The sequence below is a fragment of the Carlito syrichta genome, unplaced genomic scaffold (genome assembly GCF_000164805.1).
Source record: "Carlito syrichta isolate Samal-C Ts95f unplaced genomic scaffold, Tarsius_syrichta-2.0.1 Scaffold287915, whole genome shotgun sequence".
NCBI classification, from domain to species: Eukaryota; Metazoa; Chordata; class Mammalia; order Primates; family Tarsiidae; genus Carlito; species Carlito syrichta.
The window spans coordinates 315,118-340,371 of NW_007232011.1; the positions used below are offsets into that span (position 1 = coordinate 315,118).

Genomic DNA, 25,254 nt, shown 5'->3' on the forward strand with positions numbered 1-25,254 from the left:
CTCACCTCAGCCTCCCAAAGGCACGGGATTACAGGCTGAGCCACCAAGCCCGGCTCCCCCTCTTCTTTATCCTCTTCATGTTCTTCCTTCTTCTTTCTTCTTTTTCTCTCTTCCTCCTCCCCTTTCTCCTTTTGTCGTCGTCGACCTCCTCCCCTCTCTCTTCTCTTCCTTCTTTCCCTTCCATCTTTCATCTTTCTTCATTCTTCTCATACTCAAGTGCATTTTGTAGCCTCCTCACCCCCAGGCAAGTCCACGTGAGCGATCCTCACCAAGGGGACTGAGCGGATGAGAGGCTGCAATGTGGTCACCTCCAGGCTGGCCAGTGAGCAGGAATGAGTTTTTCCTGCCCTCTCTTATTCCACCAGCCAGGTGATGACTGAGCTCCGTCCACCCAGTCTTCACTGAGGCTACATGAGAAAATAAAACTCCACAGAAAATGAATCAGGTGACTGTTGTCTCAACTCCCCCAAGGATAGTGCATTCAAGATGTGGAACAGATAAGTTATCAAAATTTTTTGTAGAGCTGGGGTCTCACTATGTTGCCCAGGCTGGTCTTGAACTCTTGGCCTTAAGCATTCCTCCTTCCTCACCATCCCAAAGTGCTGGGATGACAGGCATGAGCCATCACGTCTGCCCTGGAAGAAATAACTTAATGCATCACAGATTATGGCTACCTTCAGCATGAGGGCTAGTCCTCCTAGGGAGTCTCACTTGACAAGGGCTGCCCAAGAAGAAGTCAGGGTGAAGCACTAAGAAGATCCTGGATCCTTTAGAGACCATGTGGAGCAGAGGGTACCTTTGCCACCCCAACCCACTGCAACACAAACAAGAAATAAACTTTTATGTCTTTGGGGCTGTTTGTTATAGCAGCTAGCCTTTGCTGACAGACACGGTGTCAGGAAGCAGCTCTGTGCCCTTAAGCTGCAGTCCCTGAGAGGTCTAAAAGCAACAGAGACAAGAGAACATTGGCATCCATGTGGCTCCTTGCTGAAAACATACTGCAGAATTTTGGGGAGGTAGAGGAGGCCCTCAACGTGGGCCCCTCTTGCCTGGGCCAGGTTGACTTACAAGAGCCCTAATTCTTCAAATGCAGATTCCCAGGCCATGGTTCCAGAGATTTTTGAGTGAGTTCAGCTCGGATGGAAATAAGTCACTGGGTTACAGAGCTTTTGGACTGTTTTAGAAGAAAGCTTAGCTCATTCCCATGTTAACTGAGGCATGACTGCATGCATTTCACAGATATTTTGGAGAGGCGGGTAGTGAGGACAAAATAGTGGACTGCACTGTCATGAAGCTTCTTGTCAAAGAAGAGAGACCATCAACAAATGAATAAAAAAAAACCATGAGAAATTCTAGGAAAAAAATGACAGAGAAGCATGAGACTTGTTACAAAGAGACACATCATCTAGTCTGGAGAGGGAGAAATTCCTGAGAGAGTAACATCTGGACCTGAGGGATGAGTAGGCGTCCACGAGGGAGGATGACTGCAGATGAAGAAGAGGAGGAAGAAAATGCTGGAAAGTGGACGTGAAAACAGGTCAGCGAGTGCCAATGCCTGAGGCACAGGAAAGAAAGCACCTTTTAAAAAAATGAACATAAGTTATTTGCAAATTCAGAAAAAAACAACTTCATCAAAACTTGTTTGGTTTTTTTTTTTTGAGTCAGAGTCTTACTCTGTTGCCCAGGCTGGAGGGCAGTGGCACGCTCATGGCCACCACAGCCTCAACCTGCAGGCCTCAGGCAATCCTCCTGACTCAGCCTTCCAAGTAGCTGGAACCACAGGCACAAGCAACTGCACCTGGCTAACTTTTCTCGATTTATTGTGGAAATGAGGTCTCGCCAAGTTGCTTAGGCTGGTCTCAAACCCGTGGGCTCAGGCCATCCTCTCACCTCAGCCTCCCAAAGTGCTGGGATTATAGGCGTGAGCCACGGCGCCCGCCTATATACTTGTTTCTTTTTTTGTTGATTTTCATTTTGCTTTGTTCTTTCGTTTGTGTTTTGAGACAAAGTCTCAGTCTCTGAACCAAGCTGGAGTATAGTCTGGTAATCATAGTTCACTGAGGCCTCGACCTCCTGGCCTCTAGCAAGCCTCCTGCCTCAGCCTCTTGAGTTGCTGGGACTACAATTGTGCCTCCACTCCTGGCACGCAATTAGTACTTACTATGCTGCTCAAGTTGGCTATGACCTTTTGGGCTCAAATAGTCATCCCACCTCAGCTTCCCAAAATGTTGAAAAGTACAGGTGTGACCCACGGTGCCCAGCCACGAACTTTTTTTTCCAACAAATGTTGACATTTCTAACCCTGAATTTGAAAATGCAATTTAAATAACTCACAGAAGAAAATGGAATGGTGGCTTGCAGTGGGCTGGAGGATTAGAATGGGGAGGCGTTTGGTCGAGGGGTACAAAGTTTCAGTTATACAAGATGAGTAGATTCTGGAGACCTAACATACAGCACAGTGACCACAATTGATATTAATACAGCATTGCATACTTGAAGTGGTCTAAGAGGATTGGTCTTAAGTGCTCCCACAACTAAAGGAAGAGAAAGGAAGGAAGGAAAGAACAAAGGAAGGAGGGAGAGAGATAGGAAGCAAGGAGAGAATGAATGAAGAAATGAAGGAGAGGGGGAAAGAGGGAAGGAAGGAAGAAAGGAAGGAAAAAGGAAGAAAAAAGATGGAATGAAGGAGGAAAGAAGAAAGGAAGGAAGGAAGGAGGGATGGAAGGGAGGAAGAGAAGGTGAAAGGAGAGAAAGAATGTAGAAAGGAAGGAAAAGGGGAAAGAGGAAAGGAAATAATAAAGGAAGACAGGAGAGAGGGAAGGAAACAAGGACGGGTGGGAAGAAGGAAGGAAGGGAGGGAGGTAGAAAAGATGAAAGGAGATAAAGAAAGAAGAAATGAAGGTAGAGGAGAAAGAGGAAAGGAAGGAATGAAGGAGAGAGAAGGAAGGGAGGAAGGAAGGAAGGAGGAAGGGACGGAGGGAGAGAAGGAAATTGTAGCTGTGAGATAAATGTCAATTAGCTCTATGTAATTGTTTCACAGCATATACATACATTAAAACATCAATGTAAATACAGTTATTAAATACCAGGAGTGCCAAAAAAGTGTATATAGATTTTAAGAGCTGTTAAGAGATGCTCACTGTCATCAGAAGTGTCTGGATGCTGATGGTGACCACTCTGGGCACCTCTTGTCATTGCAGAAATCAAATGTGACTTGTTTTGATCTTTTGTTATCGGTATAGAGTATCAAGTATTCCTTAAAATATGTATACATTTTTTTGGATATCCTCTGCACCAACTTTCGTCAACCATACCTCAATAAAACTGAGAAGGGACTGTTTCAAAAATTAAAATCAAGTAAAAGGAGGGCTCTTTTTTTCAGGTCTCATCTATGTCTGTAAAAATCTATGTCTGTAAAAATCTATGCCTGATAATTATGGTGCGAAGTAACATCATAACGTCATCAGAATCACCAAAGACCATGATAACAGCCACTTCCTTATTCGCTGGGTGTTCAAGACTGGTTGTAGATTGACACTTGTAAGCTTCTTACCTGGTATTTATTGTAATCCTGACAGCTGTCTGAGGGAGATAGTCTGATCCTTCCTCTGCCAAAATTTAATTTGCAGATGGAGACTTTTGTTCAAGGCTCGAGAACCAGAAATTAAATTTGAGAAAGGAATTTGGGCCGTCAAACCTTGACATTGAGCTCCAAGGTCAAGGTCAGGCTGTCCCTCAGGCCGTCAAACCTTGACATTGAGCTCCAAGCAATACACAGTCTATGTCTCCAGGGCCTACAAAATGCTAAAATGTGTATTTTTGTTTGTTTTTTGTTTTCAGTTGGGGTCTCACTCTGTCGCCCAGGCTGGAGTGCAGAGGCATGATCATGGCCCACTGTAGCCTCGACCTCCGGAGTGGCTGGGAATACAGGTGCCACCACGCCTGGATAATTTTTTGATATTTATAGAGATGAGATCTCACTATGTTGTCCAGGCTAGTTTTGACCTCCTGGGTTCAAGCAATCCTCTTGCCTCGGTCTCCCAAACTGTTGGGATTACAGGCATGCGCCACCACACCTGGCTAATTTATTTTTTTATAGAGACAAGGTCTCACTATGTTGCCCAGACTAGTGTATGTGTAAATGTAACCGATGAAATAAATGCTAATTTTCAGCTTGTCTCCTATGGGTCTGCTGAAATCTTACAAATTTAATTGAACCAGGAAGAGTTCCATCAACGTCTGCTAATATTTCTAATCACAACCCAAGGGCTTACTTAGAAGCAATTAATCATAACAACCAAAATATAAACAAATTATGAGAAAATGTCTCTATTACTCTTACTAGTTAAAAAAGAAAAAAACTTCCAGTCAGGCACAGTGGCTCACACCTATCATCCTAGCACTTCGAGTGGCTGAGGCAGGAGAATCGCTTGAGCCCAGGAGTTTGAGACCAGCCTAGGCAACATAGCAAGACCTCATCCCTACAAATAAAAATAAAAATAAATTAGCCAGGTGTGGTGGCTCACTCCTGTCATCCCAGCATTTTAAGCGGCCAAGGAGGGAAGATTGCTTGAGCCCAAGAGGTCAAGACCAGCCTGGGCAATGTAGCAAGACCTCATCTCTATAAAAAGTCTAAAAATTACCTGGGTGTAGTGGCACATACTTATAGTCCCAGCTACTTGGGAGGCTGAGGCAGGAGGATTACCTGAGCCCAGGAGGTCGAGGCTGTGTTGAGTCGTGATCATGCCACTGTACTCTACCCTGGGCAACTGAGTGACACCCTGACCCCCGCCCCCCAAAAATAATAATAATAAGAGAAATGTCCTCCTTACACTTCACTCACAGAGAAGTTCTCAGATAAAAATGCAACCATGGCCTGGTGCCAAGTCAGCTCCTAAGAGTGTTTTTGGCAGGCTTGTGAACGCATGCATATAAAATGTGACTTTTACAAACTGTATTTATTTTTATCCTTAGGTAATAACTCTTCCACTGATTCATCCCCTAAAAGCCCGACTGAAGACTGGGTCACCTTGCAAGAAGAGACGCTGAAATCGGATACAATTCAGAGACAGATTCTTAGCTCAACAGAGACAGGTTGTAAGACACTTCAAAATCAAACCCCTGCAGTCTGTAGAGGTAAAAGCTGAGAAAGCTTCATAAACTCACACAGGAAGTAGATATACGAGAGGGACGCAAAAAACCTCGGAATTTATTTATAAAAATTTGTGTGTTGATTCTCACATGTTTAAATGTCAGTCCCCTCCAAAGTCCTCTCTGTTGGATGCAATGCACCCATGGAGGTGCTTTTCCCACAGCTCAAAACCGTTTTTGAACTCGTCCATGTCTATGCCTTTCAGTGCTTCCGCTGTTTTTTGTTTCATGTCTTCCACATTGACAAAACGTTTTCCGTTGAGGAATTTTTTTTGGGGGAAACAAAAGATGCTCGGGGCGAGATCTCGTGAACAGGGAAAGTGAGGCAGGGAGGTCCTGCCGTGTTTGGTCAAAAGCTGCTGAACACTCAGTATAGTGCAGGCGGGTACGCGCATCAGTCACCTGTCAGACACCTTGAAAGCATCTGAAGAAATAATTCACAGAAGCCGAACGCACCTCTCACAACAAAGGTAGCTGGCACACAGATGCCCCAGCGTTCCTAGAACACTCACCTAGCAGGGGAAGTCTGTCCTCCAGGGGCCCTGCCCTCTAGAATATAATTCTGAGTATTTTGGGTCCCCCTTGCATAGACACAGAATGTTCACATACACAACCAAGGAGATAAATTTAGAGCAAACAAGAAGAAAGCACTCTTTCGCGTTACAGACTCTGACCTTGTGAAAGTTGTTACCACCAGAGGTGGAAAAATACTAAAAATATAAACATATGGATCAGCCCAGGAGCCGAAAGGAGATTTTTTACACTTTCACCAACTTGCGAAGCTGCTTGTTTCACATGAATTCTTCTGACAAAAACAAGCAAAAAGGCTGGACACATACCAAAAAGTTTTTTAATTCTTTTATTTATTTTGTAAAGACAGGGTCTTGCTATGTTGCTCAGGTTGGTCTCCAACTTCTGGGCTCAAGCAGTCCTCCCACCTTGGCCTCCCAAAGTGCTGGGATTGCAGGCATGAGCCAATGTGGCTGGATATAATTTTTAAAAAATACATCAGAGAGCTACTGAATCAACAAAAAATTAAAAGTCAAGGAAGGTATCAGAGAAAAAAAAAAGAGGTGAGCCTGACATCTGGTATTATTATTTCTGCTGAAGTCAAAGAAGAGACTGAGAAATATTAATTTAGACAAAGAATTGTAGTGAAATTTAGTAGTGATTAAGAGAAACATTTCCTAACAAAAAGAAGAAAAATCTAGATGGACATGGTGGCTCATGCCTGTAATCCAGCACTTTGGGAGGCTGGGGCAAGAGGACTGCCTGAGTCCAGAGACTCAAGATCAGCCTGGGCAACATAGTGAGAACTCATCTCTACAAAAACATTTAAAAATTAGCCGGGCATGATGGTGTGTGCATGTAGTCCCAGCTACTCGGGAGGCTGAGGTAGGAGGATCACCTGAGTCCAGCAGGTTGAAGCTGCAGTAGGCTGTGATCATGCCACTATATTTCAGCCTGGGTGACACAGCAAGACTCTTACTCAAAAAATAAAAAATCGCTGGGTGCGGTGGCCCATGCCTGTCATCCCAGCATTCTGGGAAGCCAAGGCAAGAGATTCAAGACCAACCTGGGCAACATGGTGAGACTTCGTCTCTACAATCAATCAAATAATTAGCTGGGCTTGGTGGTGCACGCCTGTAGTCCCAGTTACTTGGAAGACTGAAGTGGGAGCCTGAACCCAGCAGGTCGAGGCTTCCATGGCCATGAGCATGCCACTGCACTCTAGCCTGGATGACAGATGAGATTCCAATTCAAAAATAAATAAGATAAAATAAATAAAAACAACAACAACAAAACACACATGTAGCCAAATTGCCAGACTCAAAGCTCATATGCATGTCTCTATGTCTGTATCAGGGAGCAAGAAGATCATTTTTTAAAATGATACTGTTTATGGTAGCCTCAAATCATATTTAAAAACTAAGAATGAGACTAAGAAAACATGTACATAACTGTTACCAAAAGAAATGGAAAGAAATTATAGATCTAAATAAGTGGAAAAACGTCCCAAGTTCATAGAGGGGAAAACGCGATATACTGTGTCCTCATAGACATGAAATATGCCACGTCTTGACCTTGAGCTTTCAGCCTTCAGTGCTGTGAGACATGAATGTCTCTTGTTTACAATCCTTTTAAAATGGATTTATAGAGTTAATGCAATCCCAGAAGTCTTCAAAAATAATTTTTTAAAGACATTGCCAAGTTGATCCTAACAGTCAATTCTAATATTCTAATAAAATATTGATTCTAATATTCACATAAAAATTTTAAGGAGCTAGATGAGACAGAAAAAGAAGAACACAGATGAAGGATTTGCATTGCGTGTCATGAGTTATTTTAAAGTCATGCTGATTGTGGAAGTATAATATGGATTTTAAGAAAAGCAATAGTGTGGAAGAGAGCTCTGAAAACCCGCCAGACCAGTTTTGTTTGAGAAAAACCAAACAGCCAAGGACTGAGGCTTTCATGGAAATGCTTTTGAAGTTGAGGGTTTACAACCCTGCTCACCCAGCATTTCCTGGAGCCCATTTGTTCTTTGAAAGATCTGATTTTGCTGAGTACAACCTTGTAAATTCCAAAGAAAATGTATAATCGCTCAACACGACCCCCTCCCTTACCTACACAAAGGTATAAGACCCCTTTTCTCCCATTCTGGGGGGCTCGACCTGGAAGCGTTAGCCCAGCGACCCCACTGGTGTAATAAAGTTGCCACTTCCTATAATAGTCTTCGAGTCACGGCCTCTCTGTCTTCCGGCTACAATTGAGCCAGGCTCGGTGGCTCAGTCTGTAATCCCAGCACTTTGGGAGGCTGAGGCGAGACGATTGCCTGAGTCCGCAGGTTCGAGACCCACCTGGGCAACTTGGTGAGACCTCATCTCTACAGTAAATTAAAAAAAAACTAGCTGGGCGTGGTAGTGCGCACCTGTAGTTCCAGCTACTTGGAAGGTTGAGGCTGCAGTGGCCTGGAGCATGCCACTGCCCTCCAGCCTGGGTGACAGAGTGAGACTCCAACTCAAAAAAATAAATAAATAAAATAAATAAAAATAAATAAATAAACAAACAAATACAATTTTAAAAAGCAATATAATAGAATATCCAAAAATAGATTGGGCATAGGGTCTCACACCTGTAATCCCAGCACTTTGGGAGGCCAAGACAGAAGGAGGGCACTTGAGGCCAGAAGTTGGAGACCAGACTGGACAACATAATGAGACTCCATCTCAACAACAACAAAAAAAAAAACAAAAAAAACAGAAGCCAGGGGTCATGTGCACATCTGTAGTCCTAGCTACTTGGGAGGCTGAGGCGGGAAGATTGCCTGAGCCCAGGAGTTCATGATCAACCTGAACAACATAGTAAGACCCCGTCTCTACCACACTGATTAGTTGAAAGTAAAACAGAATAGATGCACTAGAAACAAGAGTTTAAAAAAATAACAACTTGATAAATAAATAAAGGCATTCCATAATCTTTTAATTAATGACCTCATTTCCCTGCCAGAGATACTCAGGACAAAACACTTGGCTGATTAGATACTAATAGCAGTTTTTAAAAATACATTCATACATATGCAAAACAAATTAATATTCAGCTTTATTTTGCAATCATACATGCAGCCATTAACACTGCCATCCGTATATGTACAGAGGTGGCTATTTGGAATAAAGACACGCAGGATTCAAAACCAGTTTTTATGCAGTTATCAGGATTTATGAAAATAACACGCAGTGGGTTTGGTTTCAAAGACGTTCAGGAAAGAACCCAGAGCCAGTAATTCAACAAATGGCCTGTAGGTGACAGTGTCATAGCACAATTTATTTCAAAGATGTCCTGGATGTATGAATGCAATAATGCCTTGGTTATCTGTAGTGGATTAATTCCAGGACCTCCCGCGGATACCAGACACCACAAATGCTGAAATCTCTAGTATAGAACACGTATGACAGGTGTGATGGCTCACACCTGTCAACCCAGCGCTTTGGGAGGCTGAGGGGGGAGGACTACTTGAGGCCAGGAGTTCAGGACCAGCCTGGGCAACATAGCAAGACCTAGAATCTACAAAAAAATTTTTAAATGAGCCGAGTGTGTTGGCTTATGCTTGTTGTCCCAGCTACTTGGAAGGCTGAAGCAGAAGGACTGTCTGATGCCAGGAGTTTGAGACCAGCCTAGGCAACATATGAGACCCTGTCTCTACAAAAAAAATTTTTTTTTTCAATTAGCAAAATGTGGTAGCACACATACGTAGTCCCAGCCTGAAGCAAGAGGATCACCTGAGCCCAGGAGGTCGAGGTTGTGGTGAGCCATGATTGTGTGACTGCACTCCAGCCTGGGTGATGGCGTGAGACCTTGACTCAAAATAAATAGTTGATAGATAGATAGATAGATAGACAGGCATATGATAGACTGGATAGACAGATAAGTGATAGATGATAGACATATACATAGATGACAGGATGAATAGATAGATGCAGAGATGATCAATTGATTAGGACTGTATCTGCATACACCATACACACATACCCCTATACACTTTAAGTCATCACTAGATTATGTAAATGCTATATAGTTTATTATATTGTTTAGAGAATAATAATAGGAAAAAATGTCTGTGCATCTTCAAATATTTTCAGTCCTCAACTGGGTTGGTTCAATCTATGGATGCACATACAAATGGTCGACTTTATATCAGACTATAGGGATGACATTACTCCCCTTTTTTGGGGGGGTTGGAGTCTCACTCTGCCACTCAGACTGGAGTGCAGTGGCCGCTCCCGGCCACCGCAGCCTCAACTTGCTGGGCTCCGGCGATCCTTCTGCCTCAGCCTTCCAAGTAGCTGGAACTACAGGCACACACTACCACGCCCGGTTTTTTATTTATTGTAGAGATGAGGTCTCGCCAAAGTGCCCAGGGGAGTCTCGAACCCGCGGGCTCAGGCAATCCACTCACCTCAGCCTCCTAAGGCATGGGATTACAGGCTGAGCCACCAAGCCTGGCTATTTCTCCCTCTTAAAAGCATGATGGTGCCATTGCTTTCAGAGAAATAGACATATTGCAAATTATACAGGCTATGGAAAAGCCTTTTTTATGTTAACCTCTCCAATCCATTATTCACCAACGTTAGGATGCGGGAGCAGGAATGGAAGAAAGAAAACGCTGAAATAAGTTTTCTCAAAGAAGTCGATCGACTATGTAATCCAGCAATCCCACGACTGGGTATCCACCCAAAGGAACAGAGGGTGTTATATAGCAAAGACATCTACACCCACATGTTTATCGCAGCACAATTCTCAGACACAAACATGTGGAATCAACTGAAAAGTCCATCAACTGGCCAGCAGATAACGAAAATGTGGTATATCTACACCACAGAATGCTATGCAGCCACCAAAAAGAATGACACAAGTCCTTTGCAGCAACTTGGCTGCAGTTGGACACCATCAAGCCAAGTGAAGTAATGCAGTAGCAGAAAACTCAACATTGCATGTTTTCGCTTAAAAGTGGGAGCTGAGTTCGGGCTCTGCAAAGGCCGAGAGATGGTGTGAGGGATGTTGGAGACTCAGAAGAGGGAGGAAGAGGGATGAAAAATCACCTGCCGAAGACAGTGAGCACAGGTGGGGGTGGTGGGTGCACTCAAAGCCTAGACTTCTCACCAATATACAAAGCAGCTACAGAACCAAGAACAATTTGTAGCCCTACAGCTATAAAATAAATGTAATTTTTAAAGTAATTTAAAAAGAAATAAAATTAAAATGTAAACAATTAAAAATAAATATAGAAATTTAAAAAACACTCCAAAATATCTCTTTTTCAAATGGAAAATTCCAGGGAAAAATAGTATAAAATACCCCATTTTGTCTGTATTCTTTTGACTCTGTCAGGGCTTTAATGCCCCGTATAATGGTTTGACAGCCTGACTCCCCGAGTTGTAGGGAGTTGCATTTATATTTAATTACACATGGCTCCCAAGCCACGACGGTTGGACTCAATGGCTTTTCAAATTGACCACGGTGTGAAAACGACACATATTCAGTAGAAATCGTACTTTGAATTTCAGTGTTTTCCTGAGCCAGGACCACGTGGTATGATGCTCTCTCAAAGCTGGGAGTAGAAGTAAACCCATTCTGTATTTTCTTTCCAGCAGCAATAGCCAACAAATGGCCCAAGAGCATCAACACTTTATGATAAAATAGGGTCTGTGTTTCAGGGTTTTGCCCAATGGTTGACTGACGTGAGTGCTCTGGTCATGTTTAAAGTAGGCAAGGTTGCCTGTGATGTTCGGGAGGCCACCTTGTCCTATCTTATCCATCTTCTGCTTCTGGAAACCAGAAGTATCTTATCTCATCCTATCATTTATCTCATCTCACCCCACCTGACTTATAGTCCTGGGAGCCAGAAGTATTTTACCTCATTCTTTTATTATAGCTCTAGGAACCAGAATTCTCTTATCTTGTCATGTCTTACTTCATCTCATCTTATCTTAGAGCTCTGGGAGCCAGAAGCTTCTTGCCTTGTCTTGTTTGATCTTATCTATCTTATATCTTCCCGTGCCTTGTGTTATCTAGCTTACAGTTTTGGTAGCCAAAGTATCTTATCTTATCCTATCTGATCTAACCTATCTTATAGTTCTGGGAGCCAGAAGCATCACAGCTTGTCTAATCTAAGTTTTATAGCCAAAAGTATCTTATCTCATCTCATCTATCTATCTTATGGATCTGGGAGCCAGAAGTACCTTATCTTATCTTGTCTTATTTATCTTATCCACCTTGCAGTCCTGAGAGCCAGAAATATCTTATCTATCTTATCTCATCTCTTATAGTTCTGGGAGCCAGAAATATCTTGTCTTATCTGCCTTAAATCCTGGGTCCATAGAATCTTATCTTGTTTCATCTTGTCTTGTCTACCTTATAGCTCTGGAAGCCAAAAGCATCTTATCTTATCTTGCCTTATTTTATCCTGTCACATCTATCTTATAGTGCTAGGAGCCAGAAGTATCTTGTCTTGGCTTGTCTTATCTTATCTTATAGTTTTGGTAGCCAAAAGTAACTTACCTTATCTCTTTTTTTTTTTTAAGCCAGTAAATGTTAGGGTAGTGTTTTTGTTTTGTTTTGCTTTTGAGCCCAGGCTGGAGTGCAGTGGCACGCACACTCATGGCCACCCCAGCGTCGACCTGCTGGACTCTAGCAATCCTTCCGCCTCAGACTTCCAAGTAGCCAGAGCTACAGGCACCCACTACCATGCCTGGCTAATTTTTTATTTATTGTAGAGATGAGGTCTCACCGAGCTGCCTGGGCTGGTCTCGAACCCACTCACCTTGGCCTCCCAAAATGCTGGGATTACAGGCTGAGCCACCGAGCGCGGCCACTTATCAATCTTATCTTGTCTCATCTGTCTTATAGTTCTGGAAGCCAGAAGCATCGTATCATATCTGTCTTTTCTTATCTCACCTATCTTATAGTTCTTGGAATCAGAAGCATCTTATTTTATCTTGTCTCATTTATCTTATAGTTCTGGGGGCCAGAAGCATCTAATCTTATCTTATCTCATCTCATCTATCTTATAGTTCTGGGAGCCAGAAGCTTCTTATCTTACCATCTTGTCTCATCTGTCTTGTAGTTCTTGGAGACAGAAGCAGCTTATCTTGTCTTATCTACCTATCTATCTATCTTATCTTGTTTCAACTATCTTATAGTTCTGGGAGCCAGAGTATCTTATCTATTTTATCTTATCTCACCTCACCTATCTTATAGTTCTGGGAGACAAAAGCATCTTATCTTATGTTATCTTATCTGTCTTATCTTGTCTCATCTATTTCTGGGGGCCAACAGCATCTTATTGTGTCTCTAATTTTGTCTTGTCTCACCTATCTTACAGTTTTGGGAGCCAGAAGTATCTTATCCTATCTTCCTTATCTATTATCTATCTTAGCTTTTCTAGTCTCATCTGTCTTATAGTTCTGGAAGCCAGAAGTCCAGTGGGCTAAAATCAAGGCATTGGCAGGTCTGGCTCCTTCTGGAGGCTCCAGGGAGAATCTGTCTCCTGCCTTTTCCAGCCTCTGGAAGATGCCACATTCTGTGGCTCCTGGCCCCTCCCCCATCTCCAATCTTCAACTCTCTCTCTCTGTCTCTAGCCTCTGCTTTCATCATCGCAGTTCCATCCTCTCTAACTCAGACTCTCCTCACTCTCTCTTCTCAGGACCCTTTTCATGACTCAGATCCCACCCGGATAACCCAGGACCATGTCACCCTCTCAAGGTCCGTCACTCAACCAGGCTGTAAGGTCCTTTTTGCCATGCCAGCCCATGTCCACCAGTCTGGGAACCAGGGCATAGACATCTTCATGGAATGAGCTTTATTGGGTCTACCATAATTAGGGGGGTTTTCTTTTTTCAGTCAGAGTCTCACTCTGTCATCCAGGCTGGAATGCAGTGGCACACTCATGGTTACTACAGCCTCAACCTCCTGATCCACCTGCCTCAGTCTCCCATTTGGTCTATCATCATCTAAATAAATGCGGGAGCCCCCGATGCCGGAATGAATGGAAGGCTGGCTCTTCCCTCCATCTCTCCTCCCCAGGGAGCCCTGAAAACTGGCTATCTCCTCCCTCTCTTGGGGGAACCGGCTCCTCAGTCCCTGTCACACCTATGTAGCGTACTGGTACTCACATCCTCTGAATGGCACTCTTCAGGCAGGGATGGGGTCTCAGCCTCTACCACGGTTGGCTCCGGACAATCTTCAGCAGGCCGGTGGTGGGACCCCAGTGCTGAATCTGCACACGGCTCTTCAGCGCCAAGTGCTAAATTTGCACACGGCACATCAACACCACTGAGGGAAACCTACACAGAAAAATCAACATACCGAGTGAGTCTTCCTGAAAATTCCTCGATTCACCCGGTCTCCACAGAGTCTCTGTGCAGCCAGGGCTCCTACCCACTCATCCATACTCCTTAAATGATAGACCTCAACTTTTTTTTAAACATTTCTTTTTCAACATGGTTTAAACATGTGCAAAGTGCCACTTGGTATATTTCACTTTTATTTTACCTTCCCCCCCCCCCGCCCCATTTTTTATAGAGATGGGGGTCTTCCTCTGCGGCCCAGGCTGGTCTTAAACTCCTGGACTTAAGCAACCCTCCTGCCTCAGCCTCCCAACATGCTGAGATTAGAGGTGTGAGTCACCACACACAGCTTACTTTATTAGTTTATGCTTCTGAGTCAGAGTCTTACTTACTCTGTCATTCTGTTACCAAGGCAGGAGTGCATTGGCACAGTTACAGCTTGCCACAGCAATGACATCCTGAGTTCAGGCAATCCTCCCTCCTCAGCTTCCCAAGTAGCTGGGACTACAAATGCACGCCACCACACATGGCAAAATTTTCCTTTTTTTTAGACATGGGTTCTTACTATGCTGCCCAGGTTGGTCTCAAACTTCTGGGCTCAGGTGATATTCCTTCCTCAGCTTCCCAAGTAGCTGGAACTACAGCCACACACCACCACAACCAGCTAATTTTCTCATTTTTTGTAGATATGGGGTTTTACTATGTTGCCCAGGCTAGTCTCGAACTCCTGGGATCAGGCGATTCTCCCACCTCGGCCTCCCAAAGTGCTAGGATGACAGGCATGAACCACCACACCAGGCAAAATGTGTAGTACATTTTTTTTTTTGAGTTGGAGTCTCACTCTGTCGCCCAGACTGGAGTGCAGTGGCCGCTCCCGGCCACCGCAGCCTCGACCTGCTGAGCTCCGGCTATCCTTCCGCCTCAGCCTTCCAAGTAGCCGGAATTACAGGCATGCGCTACCACGCCCGGCTGATTTTGTGATTTATTGTAGAGATGAGGTCTCGCTGCCCAAGTGGGTCTCAAACCCGCAGGCTGAGGCAATCCACTCACTTCAGCCTCCCAGAGGCGCAGGATTACAGGCTGAGCCACCGAGCCTGGCTTGTGTAGTACATTTAAATGTTAAGTCGCGGCTGGGCTAGGTGGCTCAGCCTGTAATCCCAGTACTTTGACAGGCCGAGGTGAGTGGATTGCCTGAACCCGCGGGTTCGAGACTTGGTGAGACCTCGTCTCTATAATAAAAAAACAAAAAAATAGCTGGGTGTGGTAGCTAGTGCACATCTGTAGTTCCAGCTACTCGGAAGGCTGAGGCGGAAGGATCGCCGAAGCCCAGCAGGTCAACGCTGGGGTGGCCGTGAGCGTGCATGCCACTGCACTCCAGTCAGGGTGAAGGAGTGAGACTCCAACTATAAAAATAACAATAATAAAATAAGTAAATAAATAAATGTTAAGTCTCCATCCCAAGGTGGACATGGGTCATGTGTTACATGTGTGTTTGTGGAATACACCCCCCCATCATGAATATTCATAGCTCCTCCTGTAACCTCATCAATACGCATGTTTAGTTACCTTGTTCAGCTTAAACCTCCTGTCCCAACCCCTCCTCCTTCTAAGCCTCTGTCTCTCTGGTCTTGGCCAGGCTCCAGGAAGGCCACCTTGCTGACTATAACCTTTTACAAGAAATAAAGCCTCATCTCCATATTTACAGATCTCGTGATTTTTAAGTTAATGATACCAAAAACTGAAATGTGAATTCAGCTGGGTATGGTGGCGCACGCCAGTCATCCTAGTGTTTGGGGAGGCTGAGACAGGAGGATCACTTTATCCCAGAAGTTTGAGAACAGCCTGGTCAACAGAGTGAGATCCCATCACCAAAAAAAAAAAAAAAACAAGCAAAAAACAAGTGAATTATTTTTAATACCCCAGGCAACGCATCTAATAGCAGCTAACGCCCTTGTATGAGTAAATCCCCTAGTTAAAAAGAAACAAAAGTCAATGAAGAATAAAATGTTTCCTGGGACCTGATTTCAAAAGGTCTTTTGCAAATTACATGCATTGGACAGCCTGCAAACACTCCACTGTTGAGCACATCCTAGGGCCATCATTCCATTTCTAAACATCAAATTGGCGTCAATCAAGCCCTCCAGACACTTAGCCTCTAATTGCTACCTCCAATGACTATTTCAAGTGGGAAGTGTCCTGATGTGCTAATCAGTCACCATCAGCCACATCATCTGTGAGAGTCCCTGACTCAGATGAGGACAGCTAATTAAATAACCTATTTACACACTGGTCCTGCTATAAATCACACCAACACCTCTACTCATTAAACGGTCTCCATTTTGCGCCAAAAAATTTTTCTAAATTAAACAATTAAATTAATTAAAGAATTCATTAATCTTAAAAAGTACCCCACATAATTATAATAAAATAAAGTTAATTTAAAAAAAAGTTTTAAAAACGTCTTTGTCAGGCTGGGCTTGGTGGCTTGGCCCGTAATTCCGGCACTTTGGGAGGCCAAGGCGAATGGATTGCTTGAGCCTGTGGGTCTGAGACCAGTCTGGGCAACTTGGCGAGACCTCATCGCTACAATAAATAAAAAATTAGTCGGGCGTAATAGTGCACACCTGTTGTTCTGGATATTTGGAAGGTTGAGGCGGAAGGATCGCCAGAGCCCAGCAGGTTGACGCCGGGGTGGCCATGAGTGTGCCACTGCACTCCAGCCTGGGCGACGGAATGAGACTCCAACTCAAAAACAAAACAATACAAAACAAAAAAAATTTCTCTGTTTCTTTAAAATCCTTCCACTTGAAATAACAGTATTTAGAAACTAAATCTGAATTTAGTGGTAAATCTGAAGAAAACACACCAGGTATCGGTCACAGGGTGGCTATCTTTATCTTCAGCTATGGGTTTTGCTTTGTTTTGTTTCTAGTTGGGGTCTCACTCTGTTGCCCTGGCTGGAGTGCAGTGGCATGCTCATGGCTCACCGCGGCGTCGGCCTCCTGGGCTTCTGTGAACCTCCCACCTCAGCCTCCAGAGTATCTGGGACTACAGGCATGCATCACCACACCCAGCTAATTTAAAAAAATTTTTTTTGGTAGAAACAGTATCTCACTGTGTTGCTCAGGCTGCTTTCAAACTCCTGAGCTCAGGCAATCCTCCCACCTTACCCTCCCAAAGTACTAGGATGGCAGGCATGAGCCTTCATGCCCAGCCTCAACCATGGGTTTGAAGAGGAATCCCGCACTTACCGTGTGTCCTGGAGATGTGTGTGTCTCCCCAGCTTTGACACTTTCATAAAGAGGCAGCACCATTGTCTGATAGATCTTCCACCAGAGATTAAGGAATCCCACCTGGTGCTGAGTGCTTGATCCTGGGTCCTGCTCCCAAACCGACCCAGTCTGAGGACTGTACTTGTAGTTCCATGGCTTCGTGGACCCCAAAAAATGGACTACCTTGGCACTGGAACCGAATCTGAGGAAGGAAACAAAGGAGATTCTAATGTCTACTTGGAAGTGGTCAAAGATACTCAGAAACCAATCAATAACGGCTGGACTCCTCAAAGACAGCCTCAAAAAGGACTTGCCCAAACAGGTTGAGCTATTGGTAATAAAATCATCACTACAACTTTGACTTGCTGCTATTTTCCATAAACACACACACACAAATATATATATATTTTTGAGATGGGATCTTGCTCTGTAGCCCAGGCTGGAATGCAGTGGCATGATCATAGCTCATCGCAGCCTTGAATTTGTGGCTTCAAGTGATCCTCCAACTTTGGCCTTCTGAGTAGCTGGGAGTCAAGGCATGCACCACCACACCTGGTTATTTTATTTTTATTTTTCTGTAGAGATAGGGTCTTACTATGTTGCCCAGGCTGGTCTTGAACTCTTGGCCTCAAGTGAGCCTCCTGCCTTGACCTCCCAAAGTGCTGGGATTACACATGTGAGCCACCACGCTTGGCCTAGGTATTTTTTTTTTTTTAATTGCGGTTTTGGTTATTTCATTTTCTATACTCCAAGAAACATAATCATAACCCAGTGAAATTGTCCCCCAAAACTAGAAGAATAAATCACTCTTTTAGAGTGGCCAAGACAGAAGAAGTCCAAATTGCAAAATTCTTAAAATCACAGAGACAAAAAAAAAAAAAAAAATAGCTTTCATAGTAGATAATGTCATCTGCAAAAAAAGACAGTTGGCTTTAAAAAAAAGATTCTGAGTTTTTCCCTCTCAATATTTTTTGTTGTTGAACTTTTGGGTACCTTTCAGGCAGCTTTATTCCTTCAATCACCTCGCCATGAAATTTTAATTTGTGAGACGGGATCTCACTCTGTCACCCAGGCTTGAGTGCAACGGCACAATTATAACTCACTGCTGCCTCGAATTTTTTACCTTAAGAGATCCTCCCACCTCAGCTTGCCAAGAGCTGACCACACCTGGCTAATTTTAAAAAAATTTATTCTGCTAGTTTTCTGTGATTGTACATTTTATTTATTTATTTATTTATTTTTTAGTTGGAGTCTCACTCTGTTGCCCAGACTGGAGTGCAGTAGCATGCTCCCAGCCACCGCAGCCTCGACCTTCTGGGATCCAGCGATCCTTCCGCCTCAGCCTTCCAAGTAGCTGGAACTACAGGCGCACGCTACCACACCCGGCTAGTTTTATTTATTTATTTATACATAAATAAATAAAACTACTGTAGAGACGAGGACTCACCAAGTTGCCCAGGTGGGTCTCGAACCCGCAGGCTCAGGCAATCCACTCGCCTCAGCCTCCCAAAGTGCTGGGATTACAGATTGAGCCACCGAGCCCGGCTGATTGCACATTTTACAAAAATGTTTTTTGGTCCTCAAGAATCAACTTCTGTCTCTTCGGGGACATTATGGCCCAGAAAATGCACATGCTAGAATTATTCTTTCCCAAGTTTATTCTCATATGTTCTGTTTTCATTTAAAGCCAAGTCTCTTGTCACAGTGAATTTCAAAATTCTTGGTCCCCCGAACCCCTGAAACTCTAAGGAGCCGAAACAACTCTGCTCAAGCGGAAACTATCTACCGGCATTTACCACAATGTAGATCAAAACTGAGAGGTTACAAAATACATTTATTGATACATTTGAAAAATAATTATTGGCTGGGCACAGTGACTCACATCTGTAATCCTAGCACTTTGGAAGGCCAAGATGGGAGGATGGCTTTAGCCCAGGAGTTCGAGACCAGCCTAAACAACATAGCGAGAACTCCATCTCCACAAAAAAATTAAAACATAAAAAATCAGCTGGGCACGGTGGGGTGTACCTGCAGTCCTAGCTACTTGGAAGGCTGAGGTGGAAGGACTGCCTGAGGTCAGGAGGCCTGAGGTTGCTACGGTGGACATGAGCGTGTCACCACACTCCAGCCTGGGCAACAGAGTGAGACTCTGTCTCAATAAACAAAAATCATCATTAGCCAGGCACAGTGGCTCACACCTGTAATCTCAACACTTTGGGAGGCTGAGGGGAGAGGATCACCTGAGGCCAGGAGTTCGAGACTGGGCAATATAGCAAGATCCTGTCTCTAGGGGAAAAAAAAATTTTTTTTTACTAAAAATAAGAAAAGAAAAATCCAATACTACACATGGCATGCCTGCATCAAAACATCACATACACCCCAGTGAGCCAGCACCTGCAATCCTGGACTTAATGTATGAAAATAATCCACCCTCTCCAGATCCAAGATTGAAATTGAGACAGATACTGTCATTGCACTGAGAGCTCCTATTTCTCGAAAAAGGAACACATTTGGTGTCTGACTGACAAACTTAACTCGGGATGCACTGAGCCAGAATTATTTTAAAACCATCCCATGACGAATGTGTTCTTACTTAAAATTGTGATTTAGATGCAAGGGATCTGTGTGCAGGTTTGTAACTTGGATGCATTGCATGATGGCAACGTCCGACTGGTACTGAGCCATCAGCCGAGCAGTGAACGTGGCACCCAGTGGGAGGTTTTTCAACCCTGACCCCCACCCTCTCTCCTGCCTTGGGAGTCCCTGGTGTCTGCTGGTCCCAGTCCTGGTAGAAATTCGGAAAAAAAGGGAGAAAAAAGGTCCCCGAGTTTAGTTCTAACTGTGAGGAACGTCCTCCCACCCAAGGCAAAAATCTGCCAGAGAAACCTCAGCTCTAACTGCCAGAAAATGCGGCATTGGGCGGTTACACGTAATTTGGGACACGCCCAGCAAGAACAGATTTAAACTACTCCATTATGAATTTGTTATTGTTTTTATATTAAATTCATAAATCGATATAAATCATATTATTAAATTACAAATTTGAATAAATTATATTTATATAATTACATACTAATTGTATATAATATATATGTCCCTTCATCCATTCACCTTTCCATCCATCATCTATCATCTATTATCCATCCTTCCAGGATTCCATACATATAAATATACATGTTTATATATAATATATAGATATATAATTATAGACTAATTACTTTATAATTAAAAACAATTATTTCTATCAACATGAATATAATTTATAAATGTATACGTCATATAAAAATATATGACTTACATAATTTTATATAAAAAATTATATGCAGAGAGTGCCAAAAAATGTACCCACATTTTCAGAAAGGAAAAAAACTGTATTAAAATGGCAATACTCAATCTATACCAATAACAAAAGATGAATAAAAGTCACGTTTGACTTCTGCAATTAAAACAGGTTCTCAAAGTGGTCACTATCAGAGTCCACACACTTCTGATGATGGCGAATGAAAGGCAATACATAGATAACACCTCTTAAAATGTGTACACGGTTTTTTGGCAACCCCGTTATTGTATTTGATATGTGTTGTTATTATTGCTATTGTTGTGTTTTTACTATTATTTTAAATTTAGGGAGTACATGGAGATTAAAACTGAAAAATAAATACAAATATACTTCATATATGTATATAAACCCACAGCAATTAAAAAATTTTAGACTATATTAAGAACAAAAAAAGACAGAAAAACAACTCATTATACGTTAACACAAATTTCATCTTTTGTCATGAGGACAAACCCTGTGTTTAATATTTTCGTATTGGGGTCTGGGGCTCACTCTGACACCAGGGCTGAAGTGCAGCGGCACGATCGTAGCTCACCACAGCCTCTATCTACTGGGCTCAGGCAATCCTCCCCCCTCAGCCTCTCAAGTAGCCAGGACTACAGGTGCCACCGTGCTCAGCTAATTTTTTTACATTTTTGTAGAGATGAAGTCTAGGTCCGTTGCCCAGGCAGGTCTTGAACTACTGGGCTCAAGTGATTCTCCCGCCCTGGTCTCCCAAAAGTGCGGGGATTATAGACATGAACCACTGTGCCCAGCCTTAAAATATACATTGTGAGAAGGTCATCCTAAGAGACTGGCCCTTCATATTTTTGTGTTCATTCTATTGCCTTATCACACGCCACACAGTTTATTCAAAATCCCACCATATATGCAAGAGAAAATGAGAGTGGAAAGGGAAAATCCCATCTTAGAATTATTTTTCTAAAGTACCTTTGACTTTGAAGACACTTGAGAGTGCTGGGGGAGCCCCTCCCAGGGTTCCTCAGGCAAGACTTTGGGACTCACAGTCTTAATGCCTCGAACTATCATTTACAGCAGTAAGAAAGCAGAAAGATGACAGACAGAAAGACAGACAGATAGGATGGATAGATAGATGATAGATAGACATAGATGAGGAATAGAAAAAGATGGAAAGATAGATGATAGATATAGGTAGATGATAGATTGGATGGATAGATAGATGATAGAGATAAGACAGTTGCAGAGATAGATGGAAAGATAGAGATAGATGATAGAGACAGACGAAAGAGATAGTTGGAGAGAGAGATGAAAGATGGATGGAAAGATAGAGATAGATAGATACAGACAGATATAGAGATAATTGTAGAAATAGATGGAATGATTAATATAGATAAATGATAGATTGGATGTGGATAGATGATACATACATACATACATACATACATACATGGAAAGTTGGATGGATGGATGGACAGACGGATGGACGGACAGATGGACGGGAATGTTCACCATGGTAGAGAACTTACTGTTTAAAGGCAGGGCTATAAGTGTATGCAGTGTTACTACTCAGGTTATAGATGAACGGCAGGTGCTTGTGGATGTCTGCCGTCGACCAGCTACTGAAGAAGCTATTCAGTAAGCCTTGATCTGCCCCTATGAAATGAATAAATGCAAAAAAAGAGGTTAATAAAATGCAGGGCAGTCCCCCTCACAGAATGAATAGTGCATAAGAGTTGAGAGTTGGAGAATCTGACCTGATTTCACAGCGAATGTTTCACGTTTCAGGCTCTCTTTCCTTCTTTCTGCTCTTCCTGCCCATCCATCCTTCTGTTCATATAGACTGGACTTATTCTGGGAAATATTTCCTTTTACTTTGAACAGAACTAGCCCTTTACTTCCTGTGTCACCTTTTCAAAGTTCCTCACAGAGCTTTTACTCAAGATGGAACATACCATGCAGTTTCTGTGTCACATTTTCAGAGTCCCTCTCAAAGCTTTTACTCAAGACAGAACTAGCTCTATATTTCCTGTGTCACCTTTTCACAGTTCCTGTCCGAGCCTTTACTAAGAACAGAACTAGCCCTTTAGTTCCAGTGTCACCTCTGCAAAGTTCCTGCCAAATCTTTGACTAATGAGCGAACTAGTCCTTTGGTTCCTGTGTCACCTTTTCAAAGTACCTGTCAAAGTTTTTACTCATGACAGAACTGGCCCTTTGGTTCCTGTGTCACCTTTTCAAAGTTCCTGCCAAAACTTTTACTCAGGATGGAACTAGCCCTTCTGTTTCTGTGTCACATTTTCAAAGTTTGAACGAACTAGCCCTTTACTTCCAGTATCACTGTTTCAAAGTTTCTGTCAGAGGTTTTACTCAAGAGGAAGCTAACCCTGAAGTTTCTGTGTCACTTTTTCAAAGTTCCTCCCAGAGCTTTTACTAGAACAGACTAGCTAGCCCTTTAGTTCCTGCGTCACCTCTTCAAAGTTCCTGCCAAAGCTTTTACTAAGGATGGAACTGCCCCCATTGTTCCTGTGTCACATTTTCAAAATTCCTGCCAAAGGTTTTATTCAGGATGAAACTACCCCTGTTGTTCCTGTGTCACCTTTTGAAAGTTCCTGTCAAAGCTTTCACTCATGACGGAACTAGCCCTTTGGTTCCTGTATCACCTTTTCTTTCTTTCTTTTTTTTTGAGTTGGAGTCTCACTCTGTCACCCAGACTGGAGTGCAGTGGCCACTTCCGGCCACCGCAGCCTCACCTGCTGGGCTCCGGCGATCCTTCCGCCTCAGCCTTCCAAGCAGCCGGAACTACAGGCGCGCGCTACCATGCCCGGCTAATTTTTGATTTATTGTAGAGACGAGGTCTCGCCAAGTTGCCCAGGCAGGTCTTGAACCCGCGGGCTCAGGCAATCCACTCACCTCAGCCTCCCAAAGGCATGGGATCACAGGCTGAGCCACCGAGCCCAGCTTGTGTCACCTTTTCAAAGTTCCTGTCAGAGCTTTTACTCGGGACATGACTCGGTCTGTAGGTCCTGTGTCACCTTTTCAAAGTTCCTGCTGAAAGGATAGACTGAGAGCGAAATGCGTTTTTAAAATCTTGTTCCTAAACCTTAATACAACGATAAGAAAGCAGAAGCTATGGTTTTGGAGAAATGCACATTTTACGTAAAATTAACTTTGCCAACTTTGTCTTTTCAGAAACAGACTTACCTCAAAGTGGCAACCAAGCTTGCCTAGAGTAAAGGGAATTTACAGGTCTAAGACATCATGCATTGGGCAAGGATTGTAAAAGTCACGAAACTTGTAATTACAAAAGTTATGACCACTCAGAGGGAGAGCAGGTGGGGATTCGATCTTCCAGTAAATTGGGCCCTATCTACAGAGAAGCCAAGGATCCCCCGAAGCTATCCACTGGGAATGCCTAGAAAATAAGGGGAAGTGCACCCTCCATTAGCTCTAAGGAATGTCATTCAGGAAGGTGCAGGAGAATTAGAATCCTTGTCACGCCCTTCCCTAGGGGCTATGATAATATGGACAGACATTAATGGGTCTCTGGGTCACAGGCTCTCCCAGACATCCACAGGTGGTCGATAAGGAAGTCACAGCAGTCACATCTACCTGATTGCATCATCTCCCAGGAAAAGAATTTAAGCCAGGACTCTGGGGGGCTACACCGCCACACTCACCTAGAGTGTAGGCCCGCTCCCTGTCTGTGGGGGACAAACTTTTCTTAAATAAATCTTATCTTCTCTCACCTCTTTGTGTTGTAATTCTTTGCATTTATTCAGATCTCTGGGTTGCCAGCTCGCACCTCTGGCATGCAGGCTCTGGCGACTGCACCCCCCTCTGCTGTGCTTCTCCTTCTCCATCCATCTCACCTTCACCCTATCTGTGCCCTAACAACCTGCCAAAACTTTTACTAAGGATGGAACTACCCGTTGCTTGTGTTGCATTTTCAAAGTTCCTGGCAAAGCTTTGACTCGGCATGGAACTAGTCCTTTGCTTCCTGTGTCACCTTTTCATAGTTCCTCTGAGAGCTTTTACTCAGGATATAACTCAGCTTTCAGTTCCGGTGTCACCTTTTCAAAGATCCTCCCAGAGCTGCTACTAGAACAAACTAGCCCTTTAGTTCCTGTGTCATATTTTCAGTTTCAATCAGAGCTTATACTCAGGACATAACTTGAACACTCATTCTTGTGTCTCCTTTTGAAAGTTTCTGCCAAAGCTTTCACTCAGGACATAACTTGGCCTTTAGTTCCTATGTCACCTTTTCAAAATTCCTGCCAAAGCTTTTATTCAGGATGAAAGTAGTCCTTCTGTTCCTGTGTCACCTTTTCAAAGTTCCTCCCAGAGCTTTTACCGGAACAGACTAGGCCTTTAATTCCTGTGTAACTGTTTAAAAGTTCCCATCATAGGTTTTTTACTCAAAATGGAACATTCTATGTAGTTCCTATGTCACATTTTCAAAGTCCCTCTTAAAGTTTTTACTCAGGACGGCACTAGCCCTTTATTTCGTGTGTTACCTTTTCAAAGTTCCTGCCAAAGCTTTTACTAAGAATGGAACTACCCCTATTGTTTGTGTCACATTTTCAAAGTTCCTGCCAAAGCTTTGGCTCAGGATGAAACCAGCCCTTTAGGTCCTGTGTCACCTTTTCAAAATTCCTGCCAGAGATTTTACTCATGACGGAACTAGCTC

General features: G+C 43.4%; 1 protein-coding gene across 1 annotated transcript in view; it reads right to left on the bottom strand.

The window, feature by feature from the left end:
- GYG2 (glycogenin 2) overlaps positions 1-25,254 on the bottom strand; it is a gene marked incomplete at its 5' end in the record, with an annotated part of 91,021 nt that overhangs the window by 9,063 nt on the left and 56,704 nt on the right. Inside the window, 3 exons of the mRNA XM_021710013.1 lie at positions 13,824-13,994; positions 17,249-17,471; positions 22,097-22,223. Of these exons, the coding sequence (XP_021565688.1) occupies positions 13,824-13,994; positions 17,249-17,471; positions 22,097-22,223 (521 nt within the window). The remainder of the gene's footprint in view (positions 1-13,823; positions 13,995-17,248; positions 17,472-22,096; positions 22,224-25,254) is intronic.